Below are 26,859 nucleotides of genomic sequence, written 5' to 3' on the forward strand. Positions count from 1 at the left end.
CGCTCGTGACGCAGAGCTGCTGCTCGTGCTGCCTAGAAACGAGCGACTCATTTATCTGAATACGAGCCGCCACGAGACGCATCCCGCTCCTGAAATTTCACTCGTTCTCTTTAATTTTTTACATTTTATGAGATTAAACTACACTTTGACGAATCTCCTGCTCTGAGAGTAAGTATTTGAAGTATTATATTTTCGCATCGCGTTTTCACGTTTTAATGTTCCTGTCAGTGAGGCGTTAGCGAGTCACTTCTGCATCAGTCAGCAACCTCACCGGCACTGACGAGAAAACTCTTTAATGAGACACATTTATCGGTGTATTTGTTGTTAGAGCTGTATACCGTGCTAATTTATTCTCTTCCACTAATATGTGGGCAGTTTAAACGGACGTTTGAAGGTTTTATGGAGAGTTTTGTTTTTAGCTCGAGTTAGCTGAAGCTAGCCGGTGTGCTCCGTTACTCTGAGACATTCTCTGCTGCCAAGAGATTAAACTCTTATTTTATAACTTAATAGTGCCTCTTTTGCTCTGTGTATCCTAATTTCATGCCCTATTTGTTCATCTTATAGGGTAAGAAGAGCCCTTACCTATGCCACAGTCATCAAAAGTTAACATCAGCAATTCATTATTATAAGAAACATAATTATTTCTTCTCAAGCTAGTTTTCCGACGCACTGTTACTTGACAAGGAACGTTTTGGTACCTTAAACTTAAAGCGGTATTTACTTCTTAGTAAATGACCGTTTCTATTTCCATTAAGGTGATATTTATGTGATTTACTGTACACTTATACAGCCTCCCTAATGCAACCATAGTTCAAGTGTCCTGTTTATGCAGGGTTTGAACTTCCTTATTGCAGAAATGCCAGCTGTTTTTAGATGTGGATGTCATTAGACATAGAGTGTTTCAGGGTTTTAAAATGCTTTTTTGCATGCATATAAGTCTTTTCATAAATTAAAGGACAGCTCACGTATGTAAGAGTCTCATGCTTGGGAAGAATCCTTTGCATGATTACTGAGCAAAAGGGCACAAAGTTAATTTCTTAACATTTACTGTTGCCAAAACTTCATTTTATTTATTGACATGCTTCATGTGGTGTTTTCTTCTGCTTCCTGGGATGGGCAGGATTTTGAACAGACCTTGTGTGGACAAGTAGGAGGACAAGCACCTTTATTAAAGGATCACATCCAGGATCTGTTGGATTCAGTGCTACGGGAGGTTGGTTTGGAGAGGCGGTGGAGCTTTTTTATAGACTGCGATGCATCGCTTAAGGACTTGCGCTGCACGGCTCCGGCCGCTCACAGCCTCACAAAGTGCTCAAAGTTTCTCACAGCAGAGGACAGCAGTGGCACCGGGGGCCCTAAGGACGTTTCAGCCCTTTAGGTGCTACACGGCCCCTGTTGCCGCTGAGCCTTTTCTTAATGGGACAAGCTCCAACTATGTGGAGGAGATGTACTACGCGTGGCTAGAGAACCCCAAGAGCGTGCACAAGGTAAGACGTCGGCTCTCAGCGTAGAGGATTTTGTTAAGAAATCCTGGCTGCTTTGGTCCAGTCATTTGTAGATTGATCAAAGCACAATGGCTACTAGATCATTGTCGTTTCCTATTGGTCGATCTCATGTGAGTGACAGGTTGTCCTGCCCTCACACCAGTAAACATGTCATCAGAGAAGAGATGTCGCTGCAAGATGGAGGGGGTAGTTATTCTGATGAAAGATTATGAGGGCACAGTAGTTAAAAAAAAATGATGATGTGCACAGATAAATCATTCATAATAAATACTGCAATATTCTATAAAAAATAAGAATTGTCAATTTTGATTTCATGGTGACTTTAAAATCCATGTGAAATCAAAATTCACCCTGTTTACTTTCATAATACGCATTTATGTTTATATTGTGAACGATTAATCAGTGCATGTTGTACTACAGAAAACTGTATACTCTTTCACCACGATTTAATAACTTACTCCACCTCTCAAAGGACTTTCCTTTTTGCTCTTTAAGTACGTTTAAAGGTGAAATGGGTAGTTGTTTCGGTGTATGAGCAATTCTCTTGTTATTGTAATATAAACTTATATTTCTTTCTTTTGTGTACATACAAAAATTGAGGACTGCATGCAAACAGCATCATTTAATTTTCTGAAAACCTTGACATCCGGCCAAATTCTCATTGATAGGTTCATGAGAGTTCATGTAACAGTGTTTTAATTTGTGAATGAAACGTTAACATTTCAGTCAGATCTTTAGTCAATTCAGCCAGAATTTATTCATTTATGAATTGGACTGATTTGTTTCTCTAGTTTGAAGGTAAACTGAAGAACTTCTTTGATCTTCAAGGTTATGCTTGAGGACGTACTCGTTTCTTAATGTGACTTTGGTTCCCCACTCAGACAGTAAGCTTAGCTTGGCAGGGATATTATGTAAGACTTTTCTTCTCCATGTCACGTGCCGTTGTGTGGTTTCCCGGATGTATTGAAAGTGGAACTAAATGTGATGAATTTGATGAATTTATCAGTAGTCAGACCTGCTGCGTTACCCTTTCATTTAGTTAACCTCAATATAAACATTTTCATTAGTGTAAACTTGGCTAGCTATAACTTGCTAATTCAGAAAATGCTAACTTGCTAATTTGCTAACATATTAACAATAGCATGGTATAGCACTTGCTCAAGGAGTACAGCACTATAAAGCATTTAGCATTGCTCTCAAACCAAGCCGCATGTACCACTTGTCACCATGATGGTAACTCTCCAAAAACCACGTTAACAGAAACTCTTATAAATTAGCATAACAAAACATTAATCTTGCACAAAAAACATTATATGGCACTTAATTTTAGCATTTACTTGCCCTTTTGAGTGCCATGGGCAAAGCATGCTGGGAAATAGAAATCCCAGCTCAGATTCAGTTAAACTTAAGTTCCTCTAAACTAAAAGGAATAAGTTCATAGAACTCAAAACAATGAAACAGTTCAGTTTACTTAAAATATATCAGTTCTTTGAATTTGAAAGAAAAATAAAGTGCTAAATAAATACTCATAAAAGTTAATTTGACTGAACTAATTTGTTTAATTTAAGTTTGTCCTACTCAAACCAATTTATTATTTTGAGCGCTAGGGTTTACATTGAAGGAAATGCATAGAAGAGTTACACTACAGTGCAGACTTCCCTCATGTGCCCTGCTGCGAGACGATACACCACCGGCTCTCTCAATTTAACACACTGAGCTCTTTAGCTCCTCAAAGCAGGAAAGCCTATTAGACATTTATCAGGTCAGTATGAGGTCCTTTGTAATGTCATTGAATCACAATGACCTGATGTGTAGGTAAGTAAGCCCTCATGTGCAGAACCAGGTCGGACAGGGTCTAGGGTATCAAACTGCTCTTCTTTTCTGTCCCTACATGAACCTAAAGCTTTTCAGATGATTGCATCTAAAGTCGGTTCTTCGGTTATGCAATTAAACATCCAGCTTATCCAGTGACGTTTTGCTGCTTGGAAAAGCAGTTTACTGAAATTTGACCCCTTCCCACAGTTTACTCAGATGTGACTGCAGTTCCCGTCTGTATTGTAGACTTTGGAGGAACCAGATTGATGATTCAGATTAAGTTCCTTTGTGATGATGCAAGACACCGATACTGCTAGTCAGCAGCTTTTACTTGTTTAACATTTTATTTTACAAACCAGAATTACTGATGTGCATCAGTGGATGTACTGTGATGTAAGTGATGTCCTGACGGGATATTTATCTTAAATGCCTAACCCTAGAAGTTCGATTAAACCATCAAACTGAGGAAAATATTTAAATATGTGGGAAGAATGAACACTAAACTTGGTTAAGGTGTTGTTCTGAAAAAATTATTTGGCAAATAAAGTTAAAGGTTTTTATTGTACTACACAAAAAAAATGCATAGAAAAACAAAAAAAAGCATACATTGGCTACAACATAATCAGTTATTAATATTTCGTTGCTTCGCTCTTGGTTTTGCATGCGTTTGCATTTCTTTGTATGACAGCCTGGCTAAAAATGACGTCGACACACTCGGCACAATTTGGCATGTTTCATTGTGTTATCATGTATGCTTACAAAATCTTTAAAAAATGTGTAATAAAATTTGAATAAAGGGAGAAGATGTACATTTTCCTAAGGTGGACATCACTGTATTTCGGGATTAGGTTTAGGTAAAACAAATATTTATTTTTTGTGCAACACTTGAAATATTGTTATTGTTTCTTACTTTATGTCTTACTGTGTACACTGTGCTCCTTTCTCAACAGTCATGGGACATCTTCTTCCGTAACGCCAATGCAGGCGCTCCCCCTGGCGCTGCCTACCAAAGCCCACCTCCAGTGGGGGTGAGTCTCTCAGGACTGTCTCAGGCCCAGGCGCTGGTTGGAGCTCAGCCCAATGTGGAAAAACTGGTGGAAGACCACCTTGCCGTGCAGTCCCTAATCCGTGCCTACCAGGTATGAGGTTTGGAGGAAAGGACTCTTTAACTGCTACATGTTTCCCCTCAACATATTTATAATTTCTGTATTTACACTACTGCTCAGAGGTTTGGGTTCAGTATGATTTCTTTCTTTTTTTTCCTCTTAAAGAAATAAAAAAATTTAGGCAAAGACACATTCAGTTGATCAAAAGTGACATTAAAGACATTTTATAAAACAAAATAATTCTATTTCATATAAAGGCAAATAAGTTATTTTAAATGTTCACAGTTTCCGTAAAAATATTAACCAGCACAATTGTTTTCAACATTGATAATAATGATGGTAATCCTAATAATATTAGGATGATATATGAAGGATCATGTGACACTGAAGTCTTTGCCATCGCAGGAATAAATTATATTTTGAAATGTATTAAAATAGAAAAAATTTTATTAATTAATTAATTAATTGTAATAATATTTCACAATATAACAGTTTTTACTGTATTTGTGAATAAATGCAGCATAAAAGGCTTCTTTCAAAAGTATAAAATAAATCTTACCAAGCCCAAACTCTTGAATGATAGTCTATATTTGTGTTATTTCATTGTTTTGATGACTTGAAGGTTAAAGAACAATTCAATGTTTCCATTTGGCTGGTAGTGTATGTCAACACTAGGGATGTGCACAATGACTAATTTCGTAACCGTTTAAATGGAAATTTTGCAACCTACTTGTCTAACCTCACCCCACGAAGACAAGTCTGTATATGCGATCAATTTTCAAGAACACAATCTATGAACAGTCAAATCCCATACCGAATGCCTTGCCTTGCATTATGATCATATATTAAACTTTAGCATTCACTTAAACAACATTAGCTAACATTAGTCAATAGGAAGCGCAGGACCAATAAGTTTAAACCTAATAGTTTATTATAAACAGATTTCCTCAAATAAAAGTTAGCGCGTTAAGGTATTGTTGTTCTTTACCACGGCAACCGTCCGAGTTTGAACGTGCTTCTCGTGTATGAAAATTATCTGTACACATGACGGGCGGCAAAAATCGTCATAAAAACTTAATTATTTAACCGTATTTACTTCGTTAGGATGTTGATATAGCAACTGTTCAAATGTCAAGTGAGTTTCATTCATAATGTTTCTCCTTTAATCCAATAAAAATTGTCATACTTTATTGCCCCTCATAACAGTTAGTATTAACATAACAAGCCCAAGCAAGCTTAATTGTCATACTAGTTTGATATAACATTGAAGCAAACGGAAAAGTTGCTCATCTTCCGATCAGACATTTCGACATAAACGACTGGTCTTTTCCAAGTCGACTAGCAGCACCAGTATCGTTTAATCGACTAGTTCGGCTAGTCTTGCACATCCCTAGTCAACACTGCCTAAATATAATGCCCTTCCTTCCAAACTTTCCACGTTTCAATCATATATTTCTGGTCTAAAACTCTGGATAAAGTAGATGAGGCCCTCATATGATCCTCATACACAGTCTTTATCCGCAAAGCTCCACAGAATTGAATTGAACATATTCCCGCCCCTCACATATTTTTTTTAATTAAATATCTTGGCTTAGCTGGGTCCCTTTTAATATAAATATATAAGTGCTATGCCTTTTAATAAGGAAAATTAATCTGTGATTTCACTCTTCTGTTAGCTTGTAAGTGCTGTTGCCTTGTTCACAGGTCAGAGGCCATCAAATAGCCAAACTTGACCCTTTGGGCATCAGTTGTGTAAATTTTGACGCAGTATCTATCGGGTTCCATCAACCTGGTGAGAACTGCTTGTGGTGTTCAGTGTGATTGCAAGCGTACTCATTCAGTGTGCTGTTAACATTGCTCTGTGTCCTTCTGTCCCTGTTCTTCTGTCTCTGGTGGTTTTCACACTCACTCTGTCCTAATCTCACCTCCTCAACTGTCCATACTGTTCTTTGGGTTACTGTCCTTCTTTCTCGCCTTTTTCTTCTTCTATCTGTACGTCTTTTTCTTGGAACTCCCTGCAGATTCGGGGGCACCACGTTGCACAGCTGGATCCTCTCGGAATTATGGATGCAGATCTCGATTCGTGTGTCCCTGCAGATATAATAACATCCTCTGATAAACTTGGTGAGGTTTTGATTGGGCGTTGGAGAGTGATTGAGTCTTTTTATGTGGCATGGCTTGTTTTTGTGCTGTTCAACACTCTGTGTATATCCTCCACCCTTCCGTGAAGCATGCATGTGGTCCAGACCTGTTTGAATGTTTGCAGTGGGTAAAATTTAAACACTGAGCAGTGAGTGTTGTTTGTGTGCAGGTTCAACATAATATAAACATTACCTGGGAAATGTGTGATATTGGACACGATGGCCTTGTTCCAAAACCTAGCTGCTAATGCTCAGTTGATTGCAATAGAGCAATACTCTAATAAGTCCAAATATGCCTATTGCACACACATATATTAGGTGAAATTATGCATTAAATGGACCTTTATATATGTATATATACACTACTGTTCTAAAGTTTTGTGTTGGTAAGATTTTTAACAGGAAAAAAATTTAATTGTACGGCTTAATAAAGGGCTCTATGATTTCCACAATGCAAAAAAACGCGAACGGAATCACGGAATACAAAAACGTTTTTTACCTTGTATAACGTGGAATGTCATGGAATTTATCAAATTTTTGATGAATAAATAAAAGTAGGTCAGTACACCTAAATCAAATTGCGATATAGACTAGTTTCTGTGAATATTAAATGCAAAAAGATTCATATTTAAATATGAATACTGTTCTGTATGTTCTGTGTGAATAATGGCGCAGATGCGTGGTTTCATTTACCACACAGACACTGGAGCATGTGTGACGCTCGTGGTGTTTTTCCGGCCTTTGCCGTCTCACTATATGTGGACATGAATGCATGATCTTCATCTACAGAGCCGCTTTGAGAATCACTTCATGAGCATTTTACAGTTTCATTTGAGAAAAACTATCGTCATACCATAAACCCACAAATTCGAAGGTCTTCAGGGGATCATGCAATCCAAAAAAATTTAAAATAGACAAATAGACAAAAATGGAATTTGGAAAAAGTAAAATAAAACAGAATTTGAGAAAAATAAAATGGATTATTTGTGATTTTTATTTTTATTTTTATTTTTTATTTTTATTCGTTGATAAAAAATTAGAAAATTTAAAAGCACAGATTCTATTTGAAATATAATCTTTTGCAACCTTATAAAAGTCTTTGCTTAATGCATCCTTGGTGAATATAAGTATATAAAAATCTTACTTACCTAAAACTTGTGAATGGTAGTGTATATATGTGATGAGAGATGGAATTTGACTAGACTTGTGTGCCTCTTACTAAAAATGCTGCCAAATTAAGTTTTGGATCAGAGCCTATCGGTTTCTACCTTATCACTGCATATCCAGGCCTCTGGCATTGCTCATTGTAAATGCTGTTTGCTCATGTCTCACTCTTGACCTCAAAAGTGTATGTTTGTCAGTGTGACACTTGTCTCATGTAGTGTCATGTTGTAGTTCCTCTTTCTTTCTCTGCAGATTGCCTTTTTCATATCCCCTCACAGTGGCTCTTTTATTGCACTGGTAATGTCTAGGCTGTTGATTGCTTCTCTGGATGCTGTGAATAGCAGTTGCTTTATTTCGCATTGTATTGTACACATTCTTTTCATAGAGGTTTATTTGCCCACACGCATTCAACAGGGATGATTGGAAACTTATAGCAAGAGATAAGCAACACGCACACAGTTAGCATGCTAAGCAAGACTCGCAACAATTTGAGAAATGTGAACCATCGGAATGCCCCACACAAGCTCATTATGTCATGATTCCTGATCTTCAGATTCCTTGAGTCATGAAAATTTGTAAAAAGACATGGTGTGCATCTCATTACTATCCATTACACAGCCTGCAAATAAACACTTTTAATCAGTATTGTTTTCATAGTATACTATCTTAACAGCCTTATTTTATGAGAAGCATTTATTTGAGAAGAAATATTACATAGAAGGTGTATGAGGATTTGTTTTCAGAAAATGAAATCTTGAACTAAATAGATTTTTCTTACCTTACTTGAAAATGTTCTTGTGGTAAGCATTAGCCTCAGTAAATTGCATTTTATGCTTACAAGAAAAATCACTCTGCCAGTGAGGTGAGAAAAATCAACTTAGTTTTACTTCAAAACAACGACAAAAACACTGATGTGTAATGAAAAATGTGTTTTGGCAGTGCAGTGTTCTGCTTCAGCAAACTTTGAATAAGAATCAGTTAGAGAATCATTCAGATTCCAATTTTTACCATCCCAAACAGCTTTGCCATGTCCAATCTGTATCAATGGTAAAGCATGATATTTTAGAGCATTTTTTTATCAATGGCAGGCTGATTATCAATAAGCATTTAAAGTCCCTGTAAAGTCATTTTAAAGTATGTGTTCTGAGTTTGTCACAGTGCAGAAAAATATTATTAACCACCCAGCCAAAATTGAATGATTAAAAACCGCCAAGTAAATGAAATAAGTTATCAAAATCTCGAAAAAATGAGCAGTATTCTCTGCTCTCAAACGCAAGGGGCGTGTCCGCTGTTGGCGCTGAAACCACACCCACTCGCGAGAGCTGCCGTCTCAACTGACTTGTCTAATGAGTCAAACACACTGATGCATATAAACAAAAGAATCACGTTAGAGGGTTGCAAATTTTAGTAGAGTTACTGTGGACTACCTACTAATTATAACATAAGCACACACGGCAACTTACACTCATTGTTGGGCACGTACTGCCGACTGTTGTCGAGTCGACAGACAGGAAGATGAAGGCCGGGGCGAGAGAGTCTGTTCAGCCCCATTCACCAAAAACAGCGGATTATCAGTGAATTCCAGCTGTCTGATGAAAGTTTGTAAAACTATCCGGTGTAGAATGATCACTTTAGAGACTAAATTAATCCACCCCTTCTTCATATCATCGTTTTAGGAAATTTAAATAAGGAGACCGAGCTGTATTGTATATTATAACAACCATGTAATGTGCATTTGTGACGAAGGCATTACTAGCTAAATGTGCAAAGGGCTGTATAACTGTAATGACACTCGAGATTGAGCGAGTGAACCGCTGTAGCGTTAGGAGTGGCGCCACGCTCGGTGCGTCATTGACAGTTATATAGTGTTAGGGGCGGAGCCATGCTAGGGGGCTCCAGTGCGTCATTGGACCCCCGTTTTAGCTCCGCCCAAAAAATCATGAACAGAGAATGGACCCTTCGCTAAGCCCCGCCCTCCTTAGTTACTGTCAAGCTTTCACGTCTGGCAAGTCATTTACAGTATGTAAGCACCGGTGTCGGACGTTTTCAAGGAGATAATTAGTCATTTTTGGCGAACAGGTGAAATATCTGAGAGAGCAAGACAAAAGGGACTGCAGTATGCATTCGAGGGATATATCCACGACATAATATGCGACATAATAGCAGCCTCATAGGCTGACCATTCAAATGGGAAACACACAATTTATTGAGGAAAAGCTTTGTTCATCCACAGCAGGTTAAGTGAAATTTGTGAAAATAACCTAATAATTATAAATCAAACAGCTTATCCATAAGTCTTGTGGAATAAACGAGACGTTAGCCTGACCACTTTGCAATGATAACATTCTCCCGCTTATATTTTAAGCACGCCAGGCTAATGTAACTCCGTCTTGCCTTTAATCATTTTATTTCACGTTCAAATATATGCATTATGAACAAAGAACCGTCATTATTTCCAAGCAATGATGTGCTGAGTTAGCTAGCTAGCTAACCTACTCGTCAGATTGTCCTACCTGGGCTTACTGCATATGCATACATCAATATTACATCATTGTTGTCATGATAAATAACACAAAATTACGGTATATGCATTATTGTAAGGGTAGGTTTAGTGTTGGGGTAGGTGTAGATGTTAATAAAGCCATAGACCACGTTAATATCACGCTGGAAGCACAATCTGATGGGTAACGTTAGCATTTTTCAGATTTTGCTAATGTTACCTACTGTTTCAATGGGAGGTAGCAAAATCTGACAGGGTAGCACAAATTGTCATAACACCGGCATTTCTCCCCTTGGGTTTTAGGTTTCGGGAAGGGAAAAAAATTCCACCACCCCGTCCAAACTTTTAGGATACCGGGTATCAGGTTAACACAATCCATAGGCACAACGCTTCGGCATGTTCCCTCGCTCGAAAGCTTGACAGACCTCCCGCACCTAGTAACGGTTGCTAAACCACGATTGGCCTGTGGCGGTTTTCGGGCATGGCTGAAACTGTTTAACGCTCTAACTTCACAATTCAGCACTACATAATTCACAGTCTTTGTAATGTGTTTCAGCAATACATTTGTAACATTTATAACGTGCTTAGAAACAGTTCTCAGAATTGACTTTACAGGGACTTTAATATTAGTGAGCTGTCCGTCTGTACTTTATTGACGGTAGTAGGGATGCAAGGATATGAACATTTTGGCCAACACGATAACCGATAATTCTTTATATTTGAAAGCCTAAATCGAATTTTTTGAGAGTCTGATTACGAAACAAAAGTCTCACCATTATTATAATTTTATGTAGCCTATATGACAGATTTGCGCTGCACATGTTGCACTTAACTGTGTTTCCTTCTTGAAGTGACTCCAATCATATTTCAAGCAATTCAAAACCGCTATGACGAACAGTGCACATCTGAAGTGTCTCAGCTGAAGTAAATAATCCATTATTTATCTGCTTTAATATATCAAACGTTCTTATTGGGCCAATAACGCTAACATTAAAAATGAACATATATCGGCCGATACCGATATGGTGGCCGATATGTTGTGCATCCCTAGAAGGTAGGGTTGCACTTTGTGGGGTGAGTGAGTTTTCTCTCTCTGACAGTGTCATGGCCCTTAGTTTTCCAGCGCTGCATTGTTCTGCATTTCATTCAAAGAAAATGCTGTGCTAAGTGCTTTTCCTCAGAACACCTCACAGGTTCAGTTCATTTCAGGTCATTGCATGGTACAACAGTAAAAAAAAAATCACTTTGTAACATTGGTCACGTCCACACTGGGGGCATTAATTTTTTTTCTCTCTTTTTTTTTTTTTTTTTGATGTAATGCTTTTTGACTCCTCAGATGCAGCTGTTTTTAAAGCCCGTCTGTCTCACCTTACAGCTGGAGGTATGAGGACTAGCTAGTGCACTTGAGTTAATAGCATTTTTTAGAAGCTCCCTCCAGTTCCTTGATCAAAAAAACAGTAATTAAATACTTTTAGAGTTGCATAGCCTTGCTTTCTTTTTTAGCATTTAATGTAACCCATGCCCTTGATTTTTGCATATCTGAACATTGTCCTTAGGCCTAGTCCAATAAAGCTATCTGAACACTTGAGCATACTTTTTTGGTTTCCATGGACAGCTTTCCATTTTTTTTTTACCTTTATTCGGTATGCAGCTTTAAACTGTCATCAACTCTTATCAGAAATACATCTATGTAACTCCACGTGGCACTGCACCGTTCTAGTCCTCGCAAGATCCCCAGCTGGCATATGTGGCGATTTCCCTCATTAACCTTGCCTAGGGTCTGTTTCTTACATAATGTCCTCATCCTCATGGAATGTCAGTTTTAGCCTCAGTGCTCGAGTTTGAGGCTGTGGCATGCTTTTAGACTCTCCCAAAGTCATCTTTGGTTGATTCCAGTTGGTAATGGTAATTCATGGTGCCCGTGTTAATATAAACATCACTATTACCAAGGTAAATAGTTCTACATAGATTGTTCTACAGAAATTAACAATGTTCAAATGTGATCTGACTAAAAATACATTCTTGACTAATTCTCTGTTCGTTAGGTAAAACAAGTAATCATGTTTTACTGGTGCTGCAAGAACATGTTATCATGTTTACATGCCTGCAGCATCAAGGTACATGTCCTTATGTATTTTGTGGCGATAAACAGGAACAGCTCATGGTACACGTTGTGAATGAACAGTGCTTTGGCACACCTTGAGATCAAAGGTCAGAGCAATCTGCTATGCGAGACTCATTGTAATGACTCTAGATTACTTTTCAGCTCATCAACCTTTTAGACTTCATGGTTTGCAGATAAAAACACGCTCACATCGCTTATTAATCAATGAGAAAAGAAGTAAAACTACAATGAAAAGCATTTCTATGTAGGTCAAAATGCACGTTTTGACCAACATGTTGCTATCTGTGGCATCTCATGCATGCATTACCCCTGGCACTAGTGGACTGGGCTTGAATAGATCTGTTTTTCACCATCTTTCCTTTTCCCTCTTCTAACACTGTTGGCTTAGCCTTTGTTCTGTGTCCTATGTGCATGAATGTGCTGTTATTTACCGTTTTTAATAGAACTTTTAAATCATAAACATTGTTCCACATCCCTGCTTTCTCTAACGCAGTTCCATTTGTCTTCTGTGTCTACATGTGTCGGTCGGATCCGCTGTGGTGTTCTGTTTCGCTTGCCCTTCCTCCCCCTTCCCCATCCATGTGTTTGCATGTCTACTATCAGGCTTCTACGGACTGGAAGAAGCAGATCTGGATAAAGTTTTCCGGCTTCCCACCACTACCTTTATTGGGGGCAGTGAAAGTGCCCTTCCACTCAGGGAAATCATCCGGCGTTTAGAGGTGCTTGCCCAAGTATTTTCCCGTTTGAGACAGATATAATGCAATGATATTTGAATATGAATGATATATTAGTATCATTGTAGTACATAAAGTTATTTCAACGTTATATATAAAAAGTATAATATACAAAAACATGACTTCTCGCTGCACTGCGCAGATGGCCTACTGTCAACACATCGGGGTGGAGTTCATGTTCATCAATGACCTGGAGCAATGCCAGTGGATCAGAGAGAAATTTGAGAAGCCGGGTGTGTTGCAGTTTACTCTGGAAGAGAAGAGGACTCTACTAGCCCGTATGGTCCGCTCAACCAGGTCTGCCCCATGCAATAGCTTTCTGGAAACCTGAATGGTTTGCCATTTAAATAATTTACTTTAACCCTCATATATATGTATATATGTATATGTGTGTGTGTGTGTGCGTGTGTGTGTGTATGTAAACATTATAAAATACATTAAATCAGTATTTTTGTCAAAATGTAATTTTTTTTGTTGTTGTTTGAGGTCTTTTGAAGCATCTTGTTTTTGTAATAATGCCACATAAATTTGCAATAATGCCACATGAGTTGCCACTAAAAGACAAGACTTGATTGTAATCACATTATTTATTTCAATAATCCAAATGTATTAAAAAAAAAAAAAACTTTAGAATAAGAAATTTATTTAAAAATAGTAAATAACACAACCAAAAAGCACAGCATTAAGCAGATAGGAACATGAGTGAAGAGTGTGTGTGTGTGTGTGTGTGTGTGTGTGTGTGTGTGTGTGTTGTTTGTGTGTGTGAGATCATGTTTGTTCCATATTGCATTTGTGCTCTAGTACCAGGCCTTTTTTATGTGTGGAAATGTTTAGATTTATGCTGGATTTATTGATTTTTGAAAAATAGTTGAAAGTTGAAAAGGGGTCATATTGACCCCAAACACCCAATTAAGATAAAGCAAAGCCTTTCACAAAAGGGCAACTGACTTCATACATACACTAAAATTGATACCAGTTGGTTAAAGGTCATTTAAAAAAAAAAAAAAAAAAAAAAGGGAAGGAAATTCATTCTGAGAAAACTCTTGCATCATTTGTTTGCAGATGACACTTGCTTTGATACTGTGTTATCTAATGCAACAATATAATTTTCAGTATGTCAAAGGATGTTTGTGAACATTTTGTGAATGTTTTTGTAATGCTGTTTTTAGATTTGAGGAGTTCCTGCAGAGGAAGTGGTCATCAGAGAAACGCTTTGGCCTGGAGGGATGCGAGTCTCTCATTCCTGCACTCAAAACGATCATTGACAGATCCAGTGAGAATGGAGTGGAGAATGTTATTATGGGCATGCCACACAGGTAGAGGAACAAAATGCTGAATGATATATTTTAATTAGGGAAGTACATCAGGCTACGAATGTAGGGCCATTGAAACATGTCTGAATTGTCTGCTCTCCGTCAGAGGTCGTCTGAATGTGCTTGCTAATGTGATCCGTAAGGAGCTGGAGCAGATCTTCTGCCAGTTTGATTCAAAGCTGGAAGCTGCGGATGAGGTGGGCAACTCATCATTTCCTTCAGCAGAAGTTCCACTTTCACAGTTCAACTGTTCCTAAATAGATTACAGAACAAATATTTCATAGTTTGCACACAATTAAAAAGACTGATTTAGTTTTTTTCTAAGGCCCCATCTCAGCAATTTTACCAAAAAAAAAAAAGACAGTTATCTACCTTGGTTTTGAAGTCATGGTGCAAAATACTGGCATGACTTTCCAACATTTGCAGATAAGGTTATAACCATAAGATGCAAGTTATGAGCTAAGGAGAATAGGTTTCAAATGTATTGAACTGCACACTCATCTGACAGGAGGGCAAGCGGCTTTAAACTGTATGCTTGTAGGTTCATTTTAAGAGGTCAATATCAAGCACGTATATTGACATCAGCAACAGACGTTTCACATGTGCAGTGGTTAAAAACCATCACATGCGTACCAAATTGAAAGACCCGAAGCTGAATATATTTGGTATGAATACATGTACCGTTACACTCCTACTTTTTACCATGTCTAGTCCAGTTGAGGTGAATCGATGTCTTTCTATTTATTATTGTGCTATGAAACATTATACCTAAATGTTTCACTTCTTTTTCAAAGGCGTGATAAAACAGAAGTAGCGACAGATTTTTTTTTCTTCCTTATTGTGACGTGCGTCCAAGTGAAACAGATTATCAAAAAGAAAAACATGTAGAGGAATCATCGGTTGTTAATGGAGGCATATCAGCAAAATGTGAGCTTACAGTGAATTTTAAGAAAGGAGTGGGTTTGGGCAGATTAAACGGTTGAAGAACTTTGACATGCATCACCAGAGAGAAGTCAAAAGATCAATTTATGACATTCTGATTAAAGGATTAGTTCACTTCAGAATTAAAATTTTCTGATAATTTACTCACCCCCATGTCATCCAAGATGTTTATGTCTTTCTTTCTTCAGTCGAAAAGAAATTAAGGTTTTTGAGGAAAACATTTCAGGATTTTCTCCTTCAACAGTTACCAATGGGTCGACGGTCCAAATTGCATTTTCAGTGCAGCTTCAAAGGGCTCTACATGATTCCAGCTGAGGAAAAAGGGTCTGTCATTTAAAAAAAAAATAATAATAATAAAAAACCCACAAATGCTCATGTTGCACTAGCTCTGTGGTGCTCCACGCATTATGTAATCACATTGGAAAAGTTAAGCGTGATGTAGTCAAAAGTACCGATCCAGTGTCTACAAAGTGAATGTGCAAAGACTAAGTCAAACACTCTTTACAAAAAAAGGTAAAACAACATTGTTGGATGATTTTTAAGTTGGAGGAAAAAATGAGAAGGAGTTTTTCGCCCTACCCTACCCTGCTGCTGGGTCGGTACTTCCACCTACGTCACGTGTGACCTTTCCAAATGCTCATCACAGAGCTAGTGCAAGATGAGCATTTGTAGTTACTTTTGTAGTTATTAGTACTTTTAATTTTTTTTTTTTTTGGACCGATCATCCTTTGAAGCTGCAGTGAAACAGCAATTTGGACCTTCAACCCATTGGTAACTGTTGAAGTTCACTATATGGAGAAAAATTATGGAATGTATTCCTCAAAAACCTTGATTTCTTTTTGACTGGAGAAAGAAAGACATAAACATCTTGAATGACATGGGGGTGAGTAAATTATCAGAAAATTTTAATTCTGAAGTGAAGTAAACCTTTAAGAATTATGAGGTGGGAGTTAAAAAAAAAAAACAATTAACATGCACAAATGAATTGTTCGCAATAACATGCATTTAGAAAATAGAGTGAATTTGACTTTAAAGTGGTAATGTTTGACAAATGATTCAAATCTGGAACAACCAGAGCTGTAATATATTAAACATTCATTACCGTAATAGTAGTTTACATAATTATCTCTGCACACAATCTTTCTGTGAAAACATCCTCTCTCATATTTCTGAGAAAATGAAAGAATATAAACTCTTAAACATTAATATATGTAATGTTCCTCTCAAACAAAGAATCTTGGGTGTTGACAGTCCAGTCCTGTTCATGTTTCTGTCTGTGACTTTCCTCCAGGGCTCAGGTGATGTGAAGTATCATTTGGGTATGTACCACAGACGGATCAACCGGGTCACTGAACGCCACATCACACTGTCCCTGATGGCCAACCCTTCACACCTGGAGGCAGTGGACCCTGTAGTGCAGGGCAAGACCAAGGCAGAGCAGTTCTACTGCGGTGACTCTGACGGCAATAGGGTGTGTGAACTTACCGTGTGGTTCAAGTGTGAAAACATTAAGAAAATTTCAAATGCAGACATTAGCTTAAAGTTTAATTTATCAAGGAGTATGCTTGTATATAGATGATTTCAGAGTTACAGACGTGGACTGACAGATGAAGAGGCCTGTATGCAAAGATCAAACAGTTCCCTCAAAACAAACACATTGCGGTGTGATTATGTCAGCAGTCTTAAATCACCTTTTGTGATTAGATAACAAGACATGAGGATTAAGAATACTGTGTCCTTGTCTTTGAAGGTGATGTCCATCTTGTTGCATGGAGACGCAGCCTTTGCAGGTCAGGGCATCGTCTATGAAACATTTCACCTGAGTGACCTGCCGTCCTACACCACCCACGGCACTATTCATGTGGTCGTAAACAATCAGGTCTGTTTCTCACACACTCTCACCAGCAGAGAATTATCTTTTCAAGTAGAAATTAGTTATATACTACCATTTAAAGTTGAGGGGCGGTAAGATTTTTTGTGTTTTTGAAAGAAGTCTTTTATACTCAAGACTTTATTTGATTAAAAATACGTTAAAATTGCAATATTGTAATACAATTTAATATCAATTGAAAAAATTGAAATGTTTTCTATTGTAATATATTTTTAAATGTAATTTATTCCTGTGATAAAAGCTGAGTTTTCAGCATCATTACTCCAGTCTTCCAGAAATCATTCTAATATGCTGATTTGCTGCTCAAGAAACATTTCTTATTATTATCAGTGTTAATGTTGTCAAAAGAACAGCATTTATTTGAAATGGAGTCTTTTGAGTCTCATTATAAATGTCTTTACTGTCACTGTTGATCAATTTCACATGTCCTTACTGGCCTAAAACTTTTGAATGGTAGTGTATATTTTCTATAATTTCTACAAAATATGGATTTATAGGAGCTACAAGTGAGATACAGGGTTCCCACGGGTCATGGAATTTCTGGAATATCATGGAATTCTAAAAGGTCTATTCCAGACATTGAAAGTCAGGGAATTCTTTTTTTTTTTTTTTTTTTTTCTTCTTGTTCTTTTTTTTTGTCACGGAATATCAGGGATTTTTGTTTGCCGCTTTAAATTTTAGTTTCCATTTATCCAAATGTAATTTTTCTATACCGCATTTTTTTTTTTTATTGAGTTGTTTCACGTGTTTTGCGTATTGTTATGATTAGGCTATTTTTCAGCTGCATTTTATTCCCTTCCCGCTCGTCAACTTAAGTCAAATGCAGTCACCTGTACATGTTAACTAATGTAAATTTCAAGAGCTTTGGCTACAAAATGACCACTTCAAAGACTGTCCTAACCAGCCACATCACGACAAAGGATCCTATTTTTGAAATGGTTTCTATATTTCTGGGATTTTGCAGCTAATAGTTCAGGTCATAGAGAGGTAACAAGGACACAAATGTACAAAGAAAAGTATTTATTACACACGCTGTTATGATTGGCTGTGATTTATGATTGTTTTAGTAGTCTTGTAGCTTTAAGTCTGGTTAGGACCATAGACTGTAAATAAATAAGGACACAGTAAACCGCCTTTTCACTGCACGATTGTCACATTTCGCCCCCCAGTGGCAGTCGCACAGAATTTTCAAATTGGTCGTGTGTAGCCATTACCTTAGTTTATTCACCATGGTAGAATGAATAAATATGAATAAATTAATAAATGCACATTGGATAAACTACCAACGTTACTTCTGAAGGAAAAATATTATTGAACTTAATTATTTAATAATGATTATTTATTTATTTCAGACTTAATCAAAAACTAAATGTAAAACAGCCTGCAAAAACTAAATGTGAAGAAATCAAAAGATTGAATGATGAACTTGATGAGAAACAGAAAATACTCTAAAGCATTTTACACCTGAACGCATAAAAAACTATAAATTAATTTCTCTAGAAACAGTACAGAAAAATATCAAAGTGCATTTAACGGGTAAAAGCACAAAAAAAAGTAGTGTGTATGAGTGTTTAACTTAGTTTTGTACTAAAAACGTCTGTGAACAAGAAAATAAAGCTTGCAAATGGATGGAATCAAAATGCTGTCTGTGGCTGATTTTTGTCTGCTCAGTACTCACCACAACAGTTTTTCTGTTCATTATAGGTCATGGAAATTTAGCTTTTTAGTCAGTGAAAGTCAGGGAATTTGACATTTGGCTTTGAGTGTTTTGAGTGTTTTAGTAATAATATGCTTATATTTTCCCATGTCCTTATAGGTTGCATATTCAGGATGATGGACATGTCTTTAGTTTTTTAGAGAAGTGTGGTTAAAGTTTGAAAAATGGCGTAATTTTTAAAAATGGCTGAAATCACTGAGTTTAACTTTTTTGAGTTAAATGTTTTTATTTATTTAAATATCTTTCGTTGCCCTCTCTTTAGATTGGCTTCACCACTGACCCTCGGATGGCGCGCTCCTCGCCATACCCCACCGACGTGGCCAGAGTGGTCAACGCTCCCATCTTCCATGTGAACGCAGATGACCCTGAGGCTGTGATGTACGTGTGTAATGTGGCTGCAGAATGGAGAGCCACCTTTCATAAAGATGTGGTTGTTGATCTGGTAGGGAAGCGCTCTCTTTATCTTTTTTTTTTTTCCAACTGGGAATGTTGCCAACTGTGTCAAATCTGCTTTAGATGTTGATACTGTCATTCACCTTTGCTCTATAGGTGGGCTACAGACGAAACGGCCACAACGAGATGGACGAGCCAATGTTTACTCAACCGCTGATGTACAAACAGATAAAGAAACAGAAACCTGTTCTGCAAAAATATGCTGAAAAGCTCATTGCAGAAGGAGCTGTGAGCAGACAGGAATATGAGGTCAGATTAACCAAATATTACTGCTGATATGAATAAATACACTACTATTCAAAAGAAATTAACACTTTTATTCAGAAAGGACACATTCAAATGATCAGAAGTGGCAGTAAGACATTTATAATGTTACAAAAGATTTCTATTTCAAATCATTTTGAACTTTATTAAAGAATCCTCAAACAAAATGTATCATGATTTATACAAAAATATTAAGCAGCACAACAGTTTTCATAATAATAATAAATGTTTCTTGAAAAGCACATCAGCATATTACAATGATTCCTGAAGGATCAAGTGACACTGAAGAATGAACATTCATCTTTGAATCACAGGAATAAATTACATTTTAAAATATTTAAAAATAATAAAAAATGGTTATTTTAAATTGTAATAATAATATTTCACAGTATTACTGTTTTACTGTACTTATTTTCATCAAATAAATGCAAGCTTTATAAAAAGTAATTGACTATATTTGTCAGATGCTTACTTACTGAAATGACTTAAAGTGAATATTTACATTAATATTTAATGCTGCCTTTCTGTCCTTGTAGGAGGAAATTGCCAAGTATGACAAAATCTGTGAAGAGGCATATAATCGCTCTAAAGATGAGAAGATCCTGCACATCAAGCACTGGCTTGACTCACCATGGCCTGGTGTGTGTTTGTGTTTATGTACAATGTCCAGAGACACTTGTATATGTGTGTATACTTGTATTTGCTCTGAAATATACTTGACATTTGTATTTAACAGGTTTCTTCACTTTGGATGGTCAACCTAAGAGCATGAGCTGTCCGTCCACTGGTCTCAATGAGGAAATGCTCAGTCACGTCGGTCAGGTGGCTTCTTCTGTGCCTGTGGATGATTTCACTATCCACGGAGGTACCTTTCCATTCCTCTTTCTGCATACACATGCACAGTTACGAAAAGGCAGCTCGCCTGTACCCAAAGTCCTTTTTTATAGCATGTTGGGAACTGGCTATTTCTGGTAATAAAACTACAGCCCTTATATACTTTAAAGGGGACCTATTATGCCCCTGGTGTTTAGTTAAAAAAACACACGTATAATTTATTATAGCATGTTAAAGTTTCAAGAACTCATGCTCCGGCATACCAGGAACAACAAAACAGAGCAATCTCACGCACCAAAAATGTCAGTAAGGGCTGTCGTGTGCAGTTTTCGACTAGGAATTTTTAACAAATTTTTAACTTGTTAACGATAATTCCTATGGAACATGAGGGCAGCATCAGTTCTGGATATGAAGTTTGAGCACAAAGCGTTGGTATTGACCCATCTTTCAGAATCAACCTTTGTGAAAATCCAGCATTGAACAGATCCTTATTTGTGACTTTTACATAATGTGTCCCCTTTAATGGGCAAAGACTAAGGCCCCGTCCACACAGAGATGATTTTAGCTGTATACGCAAACAATTTGTTTCGTCCAGATGGATCCGGTGTTTACAGAAGGTGAAACTGCTATTTTTTGAAACCAGGTCCCAGAGTGGATAAATCTGAAAAGAACGCCGTTTGTGTTTTCGTGTGTACAGCCGATACATATATTTTGTGAAACGACGATGTCCTTTGTTTTTAGTGTATTTGTTTTTATCTCTATTGCAGAATTACAGCGCTACATACTGATCTGGCTTGTATACTACATTGTTTTGAGTCGTTTCAGTGGTTTCGTGTGTATGCAGATATTTCTTGAGACGAGGGAAAAAAAAAGATTGGATAGGGAAAGCTCTGGCTTCGTGTGGATGTAGCCTTAAATCTTGAAACAACATGTAGGGCAATCATCGGTTGTTGACAGAGCAAGCTAAATGCAAGCTTGCATCAGTTGTATGAAAGGGGTGGCTTTGAGCGGATTAAATGATTGAAGAACTCCAAAAATAAAATCTGGCAAAAAATTGCACTATAATGTTTCTTCTTTAGCTCAAATTAAGTTGAGTCAGCATCTGTACCTCAGCATCATTACCCTGAGCTCATTTTGTCTCTGTCTTCCTGTAAGGTCTCACCCGTATCCTGAAGGGCAGGGCTACGATGGTGAAGAATCGCTCGGTGGACTGGGCTCTGGGAGAATACATGGCCTTCGGCTCTCTGCTAAAGGAAGGCATTCATGTGCGTCTCAGTGGTCAGGATGTGGAGAGAGGGACATTCAGGTGAGAATAGCTGCATCTCCTGCTCCTGAATGAACTTGATTTAAAAGCAACTTTACAGTCTCCCTTTTTTTATCGACATACAGTCATCGGCATCATGTGCTACATGATCAGAACGTCGACAAACGGACCTGCATTCCCATGAACTTCATCGACCCGAACCAGGCTCCTTATACCGTGTGCAACAGCTCCCTGTCAGAATATGGCGTTCTTGGTGGGTATAAACCAAGTGAACTGGTTTGGTTGCTGCCGGTCAAACAAACCCAGAATAAGCTGCAGAGTGTACCACATTTTATGCCCACTGAACAAGCATGTCCTCAGGTTTCCATCTCATTGTGTGCAGGCTTTGAGCTTGGGTTTGCCATGGCGAGCCCGAACGCTCTAGTGCTCTGGGAGGCTCAGTTTGGAGACTTTCATAACACAGCCCAGTGCATCATCGACCAGTTCATCTCCCCCGGCCAGGCCAAGTGGGTCCGACAGAACGGCATTGTGCTGCTGCTGCCTCACGGCATGGAGGGCATGGTAAGGTCTTTTCATCCTAAATCAATTATTTCATTTTTCCATCATTTCTCTTTTTCATTGCTTTCTTGCTGTTGTTTCCAGGGACCAGAGCACTCCTCCGCCCGCCCAGAGAGATTCCTGCAGATGTGCAATGATGACCCTGATGTTTTCCCGGTAGAATACATGAAAATTTCAACCAAGTACTATTGTTTTTTTTTTTTTTTTATCATTCTAACCAAATGCTTAATACTCATTTTTTTTGCCACAGAAAATCACAGAGGACTTTGCTGTCCGGCAGCTTTATGACTGTAACTGGATTGTGGTGAACTGCTCCACTCCTGCAAACTACTTCCATGTTCTTCGGAGGCAGATCCTTCTACCCTTCAGAAAGCCTGTAAGAGACATTTCACTCCATTTATCATCTCTACAAGTTTCCCTCATAATGAAAAACCTGGAAATATCAGGGAATTTTAAAATTGCTTACCAGGTCTGTAAGTAATCATGGATTATTCATGGAAAATCATGTATTTGTTTAGAAATTTGAATATTTTTTATATAAAATATTTAATTAGATATTGTAAAACTTGAAAGTAATGCCCACTTTCTGAGCAAATCATTCTTTTAAATTGCTATTTTTAATGATTCAGTCAAAAACATTGTTTTAAAAGATTCGTTAGTGAATCCATCTGAATCCAAGCCATAGAAAAGTCATGAAAATGAATTGGTCTGTAGCTAACTGTTTTTTAAGAAGTTTTAAAGGGGACCCATTATGCCTCTTTTCGCAAGATGTAATACAAGTCTCTGGTGTCCCCAGAATGTGTCTGAAGTTTCAGCCCAAAATACCCCACAGATCATTTATTATAACTCAAATTTGCCCCTATTTGGGTGTGAGCAAAAACACACCGTTTTTGTGTGTGTCCCTTTAAATGCAAATGAGCTGCTGCTTCCGCCCGCTTCCAGAAGAGGGCGGAGCTTTAACAGCTCAACAACAACAAAGCTGGAGAATCTCACGCAGACAAAATGAGGATTGTCAGTAACGGTGTTCAGCCTTACATTGTTCAAACCGGAGTCGACACTGATGGAGAGTGTGTAAAATTATGTAAATGTTGGGGTTTGTGGTGTCATCAACCCGGGAAGAAGCTCGTTGTAGTCCCTACCAGTCGTTTGTTGTAGTCCTTAAAAAAGAAAATATCTCCCTTTGTATTGAACTTTGAGCGTCATAACTTTGCAGATGTTGTTTATGCTCAAACAGCAACATTACACACTAACTAAAGTTAAACCCCTTTAATTTTTGTCTCTAGCTCATTATCTTCACGCCTAAATCGCTGCTACGGCACCCAGAGGCCAAGTCAAGTTTTGACGACATGTTACCAGGTGTGTGCTTGAAATCTTGGGAATGTGTTGTCATAAAAATGCTCTAGTAGGATGTTGTAGTAATGGTCTGGTGTGTTTGGGTTTGATCAGGCACACACTTCAGACGTCTGATTCCAGAAGAGGGCAGTGCAGTGCAGAATTCAGCAGAAGTGAAGCATCTCATCTTCTGCACAGGGAAAGTTTATTATGACCTCACCAAAGAACGAAAGACCAGAGGCCTGGAAGACTTAGTAGCCATCAGCCGCATTGAGCAGGTACCTGCACACACTTTCATCATCATGTTTATTAAATTCTGTATTTATTTCCCCATGATAAGTACACTATACTAGCCAGGCTATCTTTCCAGACCATTTTTACACCACATTATAATTTTCGCATAATGCCTTCTCCCTAAAGTATTTCAACTATTTGTTGGATTGACTTAGAATGTTTTATTGTCCAGCTGTCTCCGTTCCCGTTTGACCTGGTGAAAGCAGAGGCAGAGAAGTATCCACAGGCTAAGCTGCTGTGGTGCCAGGAAGAGCATAAGAATCAAGGCTACTATGACTACGTCAAGCCACGCATCAGCAGAACCTTCAACAACACCCGTCCCGTTTGGTAACTAGTGTTCATTTAAAGGGGCAAATCTCACAAAATCTCTCAAGAACCATATTTTATTAATTAGTCATTTTCATTTTTCTCTTTTAGTTTGGGTTGACCTGAATAGGTTTTCATGCTGTCCACTCATGCAACAGTTATCTGTAGTTGTACCCACTCGCTTTCTTCTCAGGTATGCCGGCCGAGAACCTGCAGCTGCCCCTGCCACAGGGAACAAGAAGGCACATCTTGTGGAGCTGGAGCGGTTCTTGGACACAGCCTACAATCTGGATGCCTTCCAGGACCGGTCTTAACCACCTCACCCCATCCATTCACTTCATTTCCATCCCTCCGTCCCTTGTTCTTCAGGAAGCTCATATTCTGCTGATAGCGTTAAGAGAGGGCAAGCTGGCAGCTAGGTATCTCCTGACCAAAGCACAGGTTTGCTTTACACTTGTAGGTATGACAGGCCTATCTATGCAGATTTTCTTGGAAGGATGCAAGCTTTTAGCAACTACATGGTAACGAGATCAATTTGCATGCATGTATCTCTGAGGCATGTTGATGATGGTTTTAATAGAGCCTTAAAGTGACAGCTTTGACCGCTTGTTTCCCTTCAATAATAATAATAATTTCTTTTGAATACGCACAAAATCAGAGAGAAGTGCAAGAAATTCTTGCACTGAGTTGGCATGGATGTCTCTCAGAAATGGGATGTATTGAAAAGTCATGATAGCATGAGGACATTAAAGGACATGCATGGAACTCTATGCTTTTTTAAAAATATTGTGAAAGGAAATAGTTAGCTTGCCTGCATTTAGCAGTTTTATGTAAAGACAACATATCCTTCATCCTCTTCCTCATCTTATTCCCTCCCATTTCCCCTCTAAACACTCCGTGCCAAATTATCATGAACTTCAGTAGCTGACTGAAAGCTGAAACAATCATTTTGACAATGAGCTGAGATAATGCAGCAAGCAGAAAGACTCTCTACAGACATAAAATTAAAGGATTTATTTATTTTCTTAGGTTTGTGTTTATTCCAGAATATTATTATAAGACTTCATTCAATAAAAGCATATCAGTTTCAATTTGTCTGCATGTTTGTACTGATAACTGTTGCAAGAAAACTATATATTTGACGTGAAAAGTGTTTATTTTACATTAATGATGACGTGATATGTGCAATTTCAGATGATACTAAGATTACTATAAATCCTAAATGACTATAAATTATTTTAATCAAGGTAAACAATTTGACTAACATGACACCTGCGGTCCAGAAATACATTGCATACAGCAGTTTTTTAGTATTATAACTTCATTATTCTGATCCTTCAGAAATCTGATACATTCAAAGCAGCTTTACATATTAAATACTGCTGAAATGTTTTGACTACTTTTCTCTGAAGAGAGCTTATGAATATGAATCTCTCAGTAGTCAAGACAGATTTACAATGAGCTTTCTGGATGCCCAATCTTCTCTCTGATGAACCTGTACAGGTCTTTTGGTGAGCGATGTTCACGTGTGTAGTGTCCACAGTAGTCCTTCAGGATCTTGTACAGTTTATCTGTTGAAAGAAGAAATGATCAGGGTACTCTAAACCAAAACTCAAATATGAAGTAATATTACTCTTACTGCGCTTTTGACCGTTGAATTTGGCTATTAAACTAAGCTATTAAAAATAGAAAAGCTCAAATGGCACTGAAATTTTCTACGTAAGCATATAGAAATGTCAGTAAGATTTTTTTTTAAAAAAAGGTTTCATGCTCACCAAGGCTGCAAATATTTGATCAAATGTTTTAATATATTTTAAATTAAAGTTATTATTTTTGTGGAAACCATAATACATTTTTTTCAGGATTTTTTTTTTTTTTTTTTTTTTTTTGATAAATAGAAAGAACAGCATTTACTTGGGAGACATATCTTTGGTAACATTTTAAATGTCTTTAGTCACTTTTAATCAATTCAAATTCAATTCAATTCCTTGCTGATTAAAAGTATCGTTACTTTTGAACGGTTGTCATCAACCTCAGAGCTCATGGTATGTATTTCAAAGTGAAATGTAAAAGTGCCTATTTGGCAATATTTTTAAATAGATTTAAACCCAATGCTAATAGGTAACCTGCAAAGAATTAGCTGTTTTTCTACTGTCTAATAAGATCTATTTCTTTTGGGGAAAATGAATTGGATTTTTTATTTGCGTAATCCTACGCTATTAATACAAGCACATAAGCTGCTTCTGTTTGTTTCAAATGCAGTTTATGTACGTACCCACGGTCACAGTGTTTTTGGCCAGTATATCATGCATTCTTTGTACTTCGTATGCAAGATGTTCATTGCCAAAGGTGAAGAAAGCCATGTCTCGATCAGCCACCGCGGCAGCCATCAACTGGATGAGAGCTTTTGAAGACAAACACATTCTGTTCTGTGCATTTATCATAATCTATCAATAGTGTTAGCAATTTCTCCAAATCAAATGTGTGTTTTTGTCTTCATTTACCTTTTAGTTTAGGATCCCCTTTGAAGGCTCCACAGCCCCAGTTGCCCGTTGCGATGGCTGTTTTCGGTTGTCCACAGAATCCCACATATGCCTTTGA

The 26,859-nt window shown here is 37.7% G+C and overlaps 2 protein-coding genes across 3 annotated transcripts in view; one reads left to right on the forward strand and one right to left on the reverse strand.

Annotated features, from left to right (window-relative positions):
* ogdhb (oxoglutarate dehydrogenase b) lies at positions 1-25,349 on the forward strand. Of its 2 annotated transcripts, none has more exons than XM_048181178.1 (23): positions 1-168; positions 1,121-1,487; positions 4,271-4,459; positions 6,131-6,218; positions 12,960-13,075; positions 13,233-13,387; positions 14,260-14,406; positions 14,510-14,600; positions 16,637-16,816; positions 17,096-17,224; positions 19,216-19,395; positions 19,503-19,655; positions 20,207-20,309; positions 20,407-20,535; positions 21,660-21,810; positions 21,894-22,021; positions 22,151-22,329; positions 22,411-22,482; positions 22,577-22,702; positions 23,610-23,682; positions 23,773-23,936; positions 24,125-24,279; positions 24,452-25,349. In XM_048181178.1, the coding sequence occupies exons 2-23, from the start codon at positions 1,254-1,256 to the stop codon at positions 24,570-24,572; spliced, it is 3,063 nt and encodes a 1,020-aa protein (XP_048037135.1). In that variant the 5' UTR covers positions 1-168; positions 1,121-1,253; the 3' UTR covers positions 24,573-25,349. The 2 variants fall into 2 exon arrangements, with proteins under 2 accessions (XP_048037135.1, XP_048037133.1); XM_048181176.1 differs by lacking the exon at positions 6,131-6,218 and adding an exon at positions 6,448-6,550 and having other exon boundaries at positions 3-168.
* Positions 25,258-26,859, reverse strand: part of pargl (poly (ADP-ribose) glycohydrolase, like) — a 15,407-nt gene continuing 13,805 nt past the window's right edge. Inside the window, exons 16-18 of the mRNA XM_048181179.1 lie at positions 26,763-26,853; positions 26,534-26,662; positions 25,258-25,829 (exon numbers count right to left, since the gene is read on the reverse strand). Coding sequence (XP_048037136.1) covers positions 25,711-25,829; positions 26,534-26,662; positions 26,763-26,853 — 339 coding nt within the window. The 3' untranslated portion in view covers positions 25,258-25,710. The remainder of the gene's footprint in view (positions 25,830-26,533; positions 26,663-26,762; positions 26,854-26,859) is intronic.

This window comes from Megalobrama amblycephala, linkage group LG2, assembly GCF_018812025.1.
Source record: "Megalobrama amblycephala isolate DHTTF-2021 linkage group LG2, ASM1881202v1, whole genome shotgun sequence".
In the NCBI taxonomy this organism is placed as follows: domain Eukaryota; kingdom Metazoa; phylum Chordata; class Actinopteri; order Cypriniformes; family Xenocyprididae; genus Megalobrama; species Megalobrama amblycephala.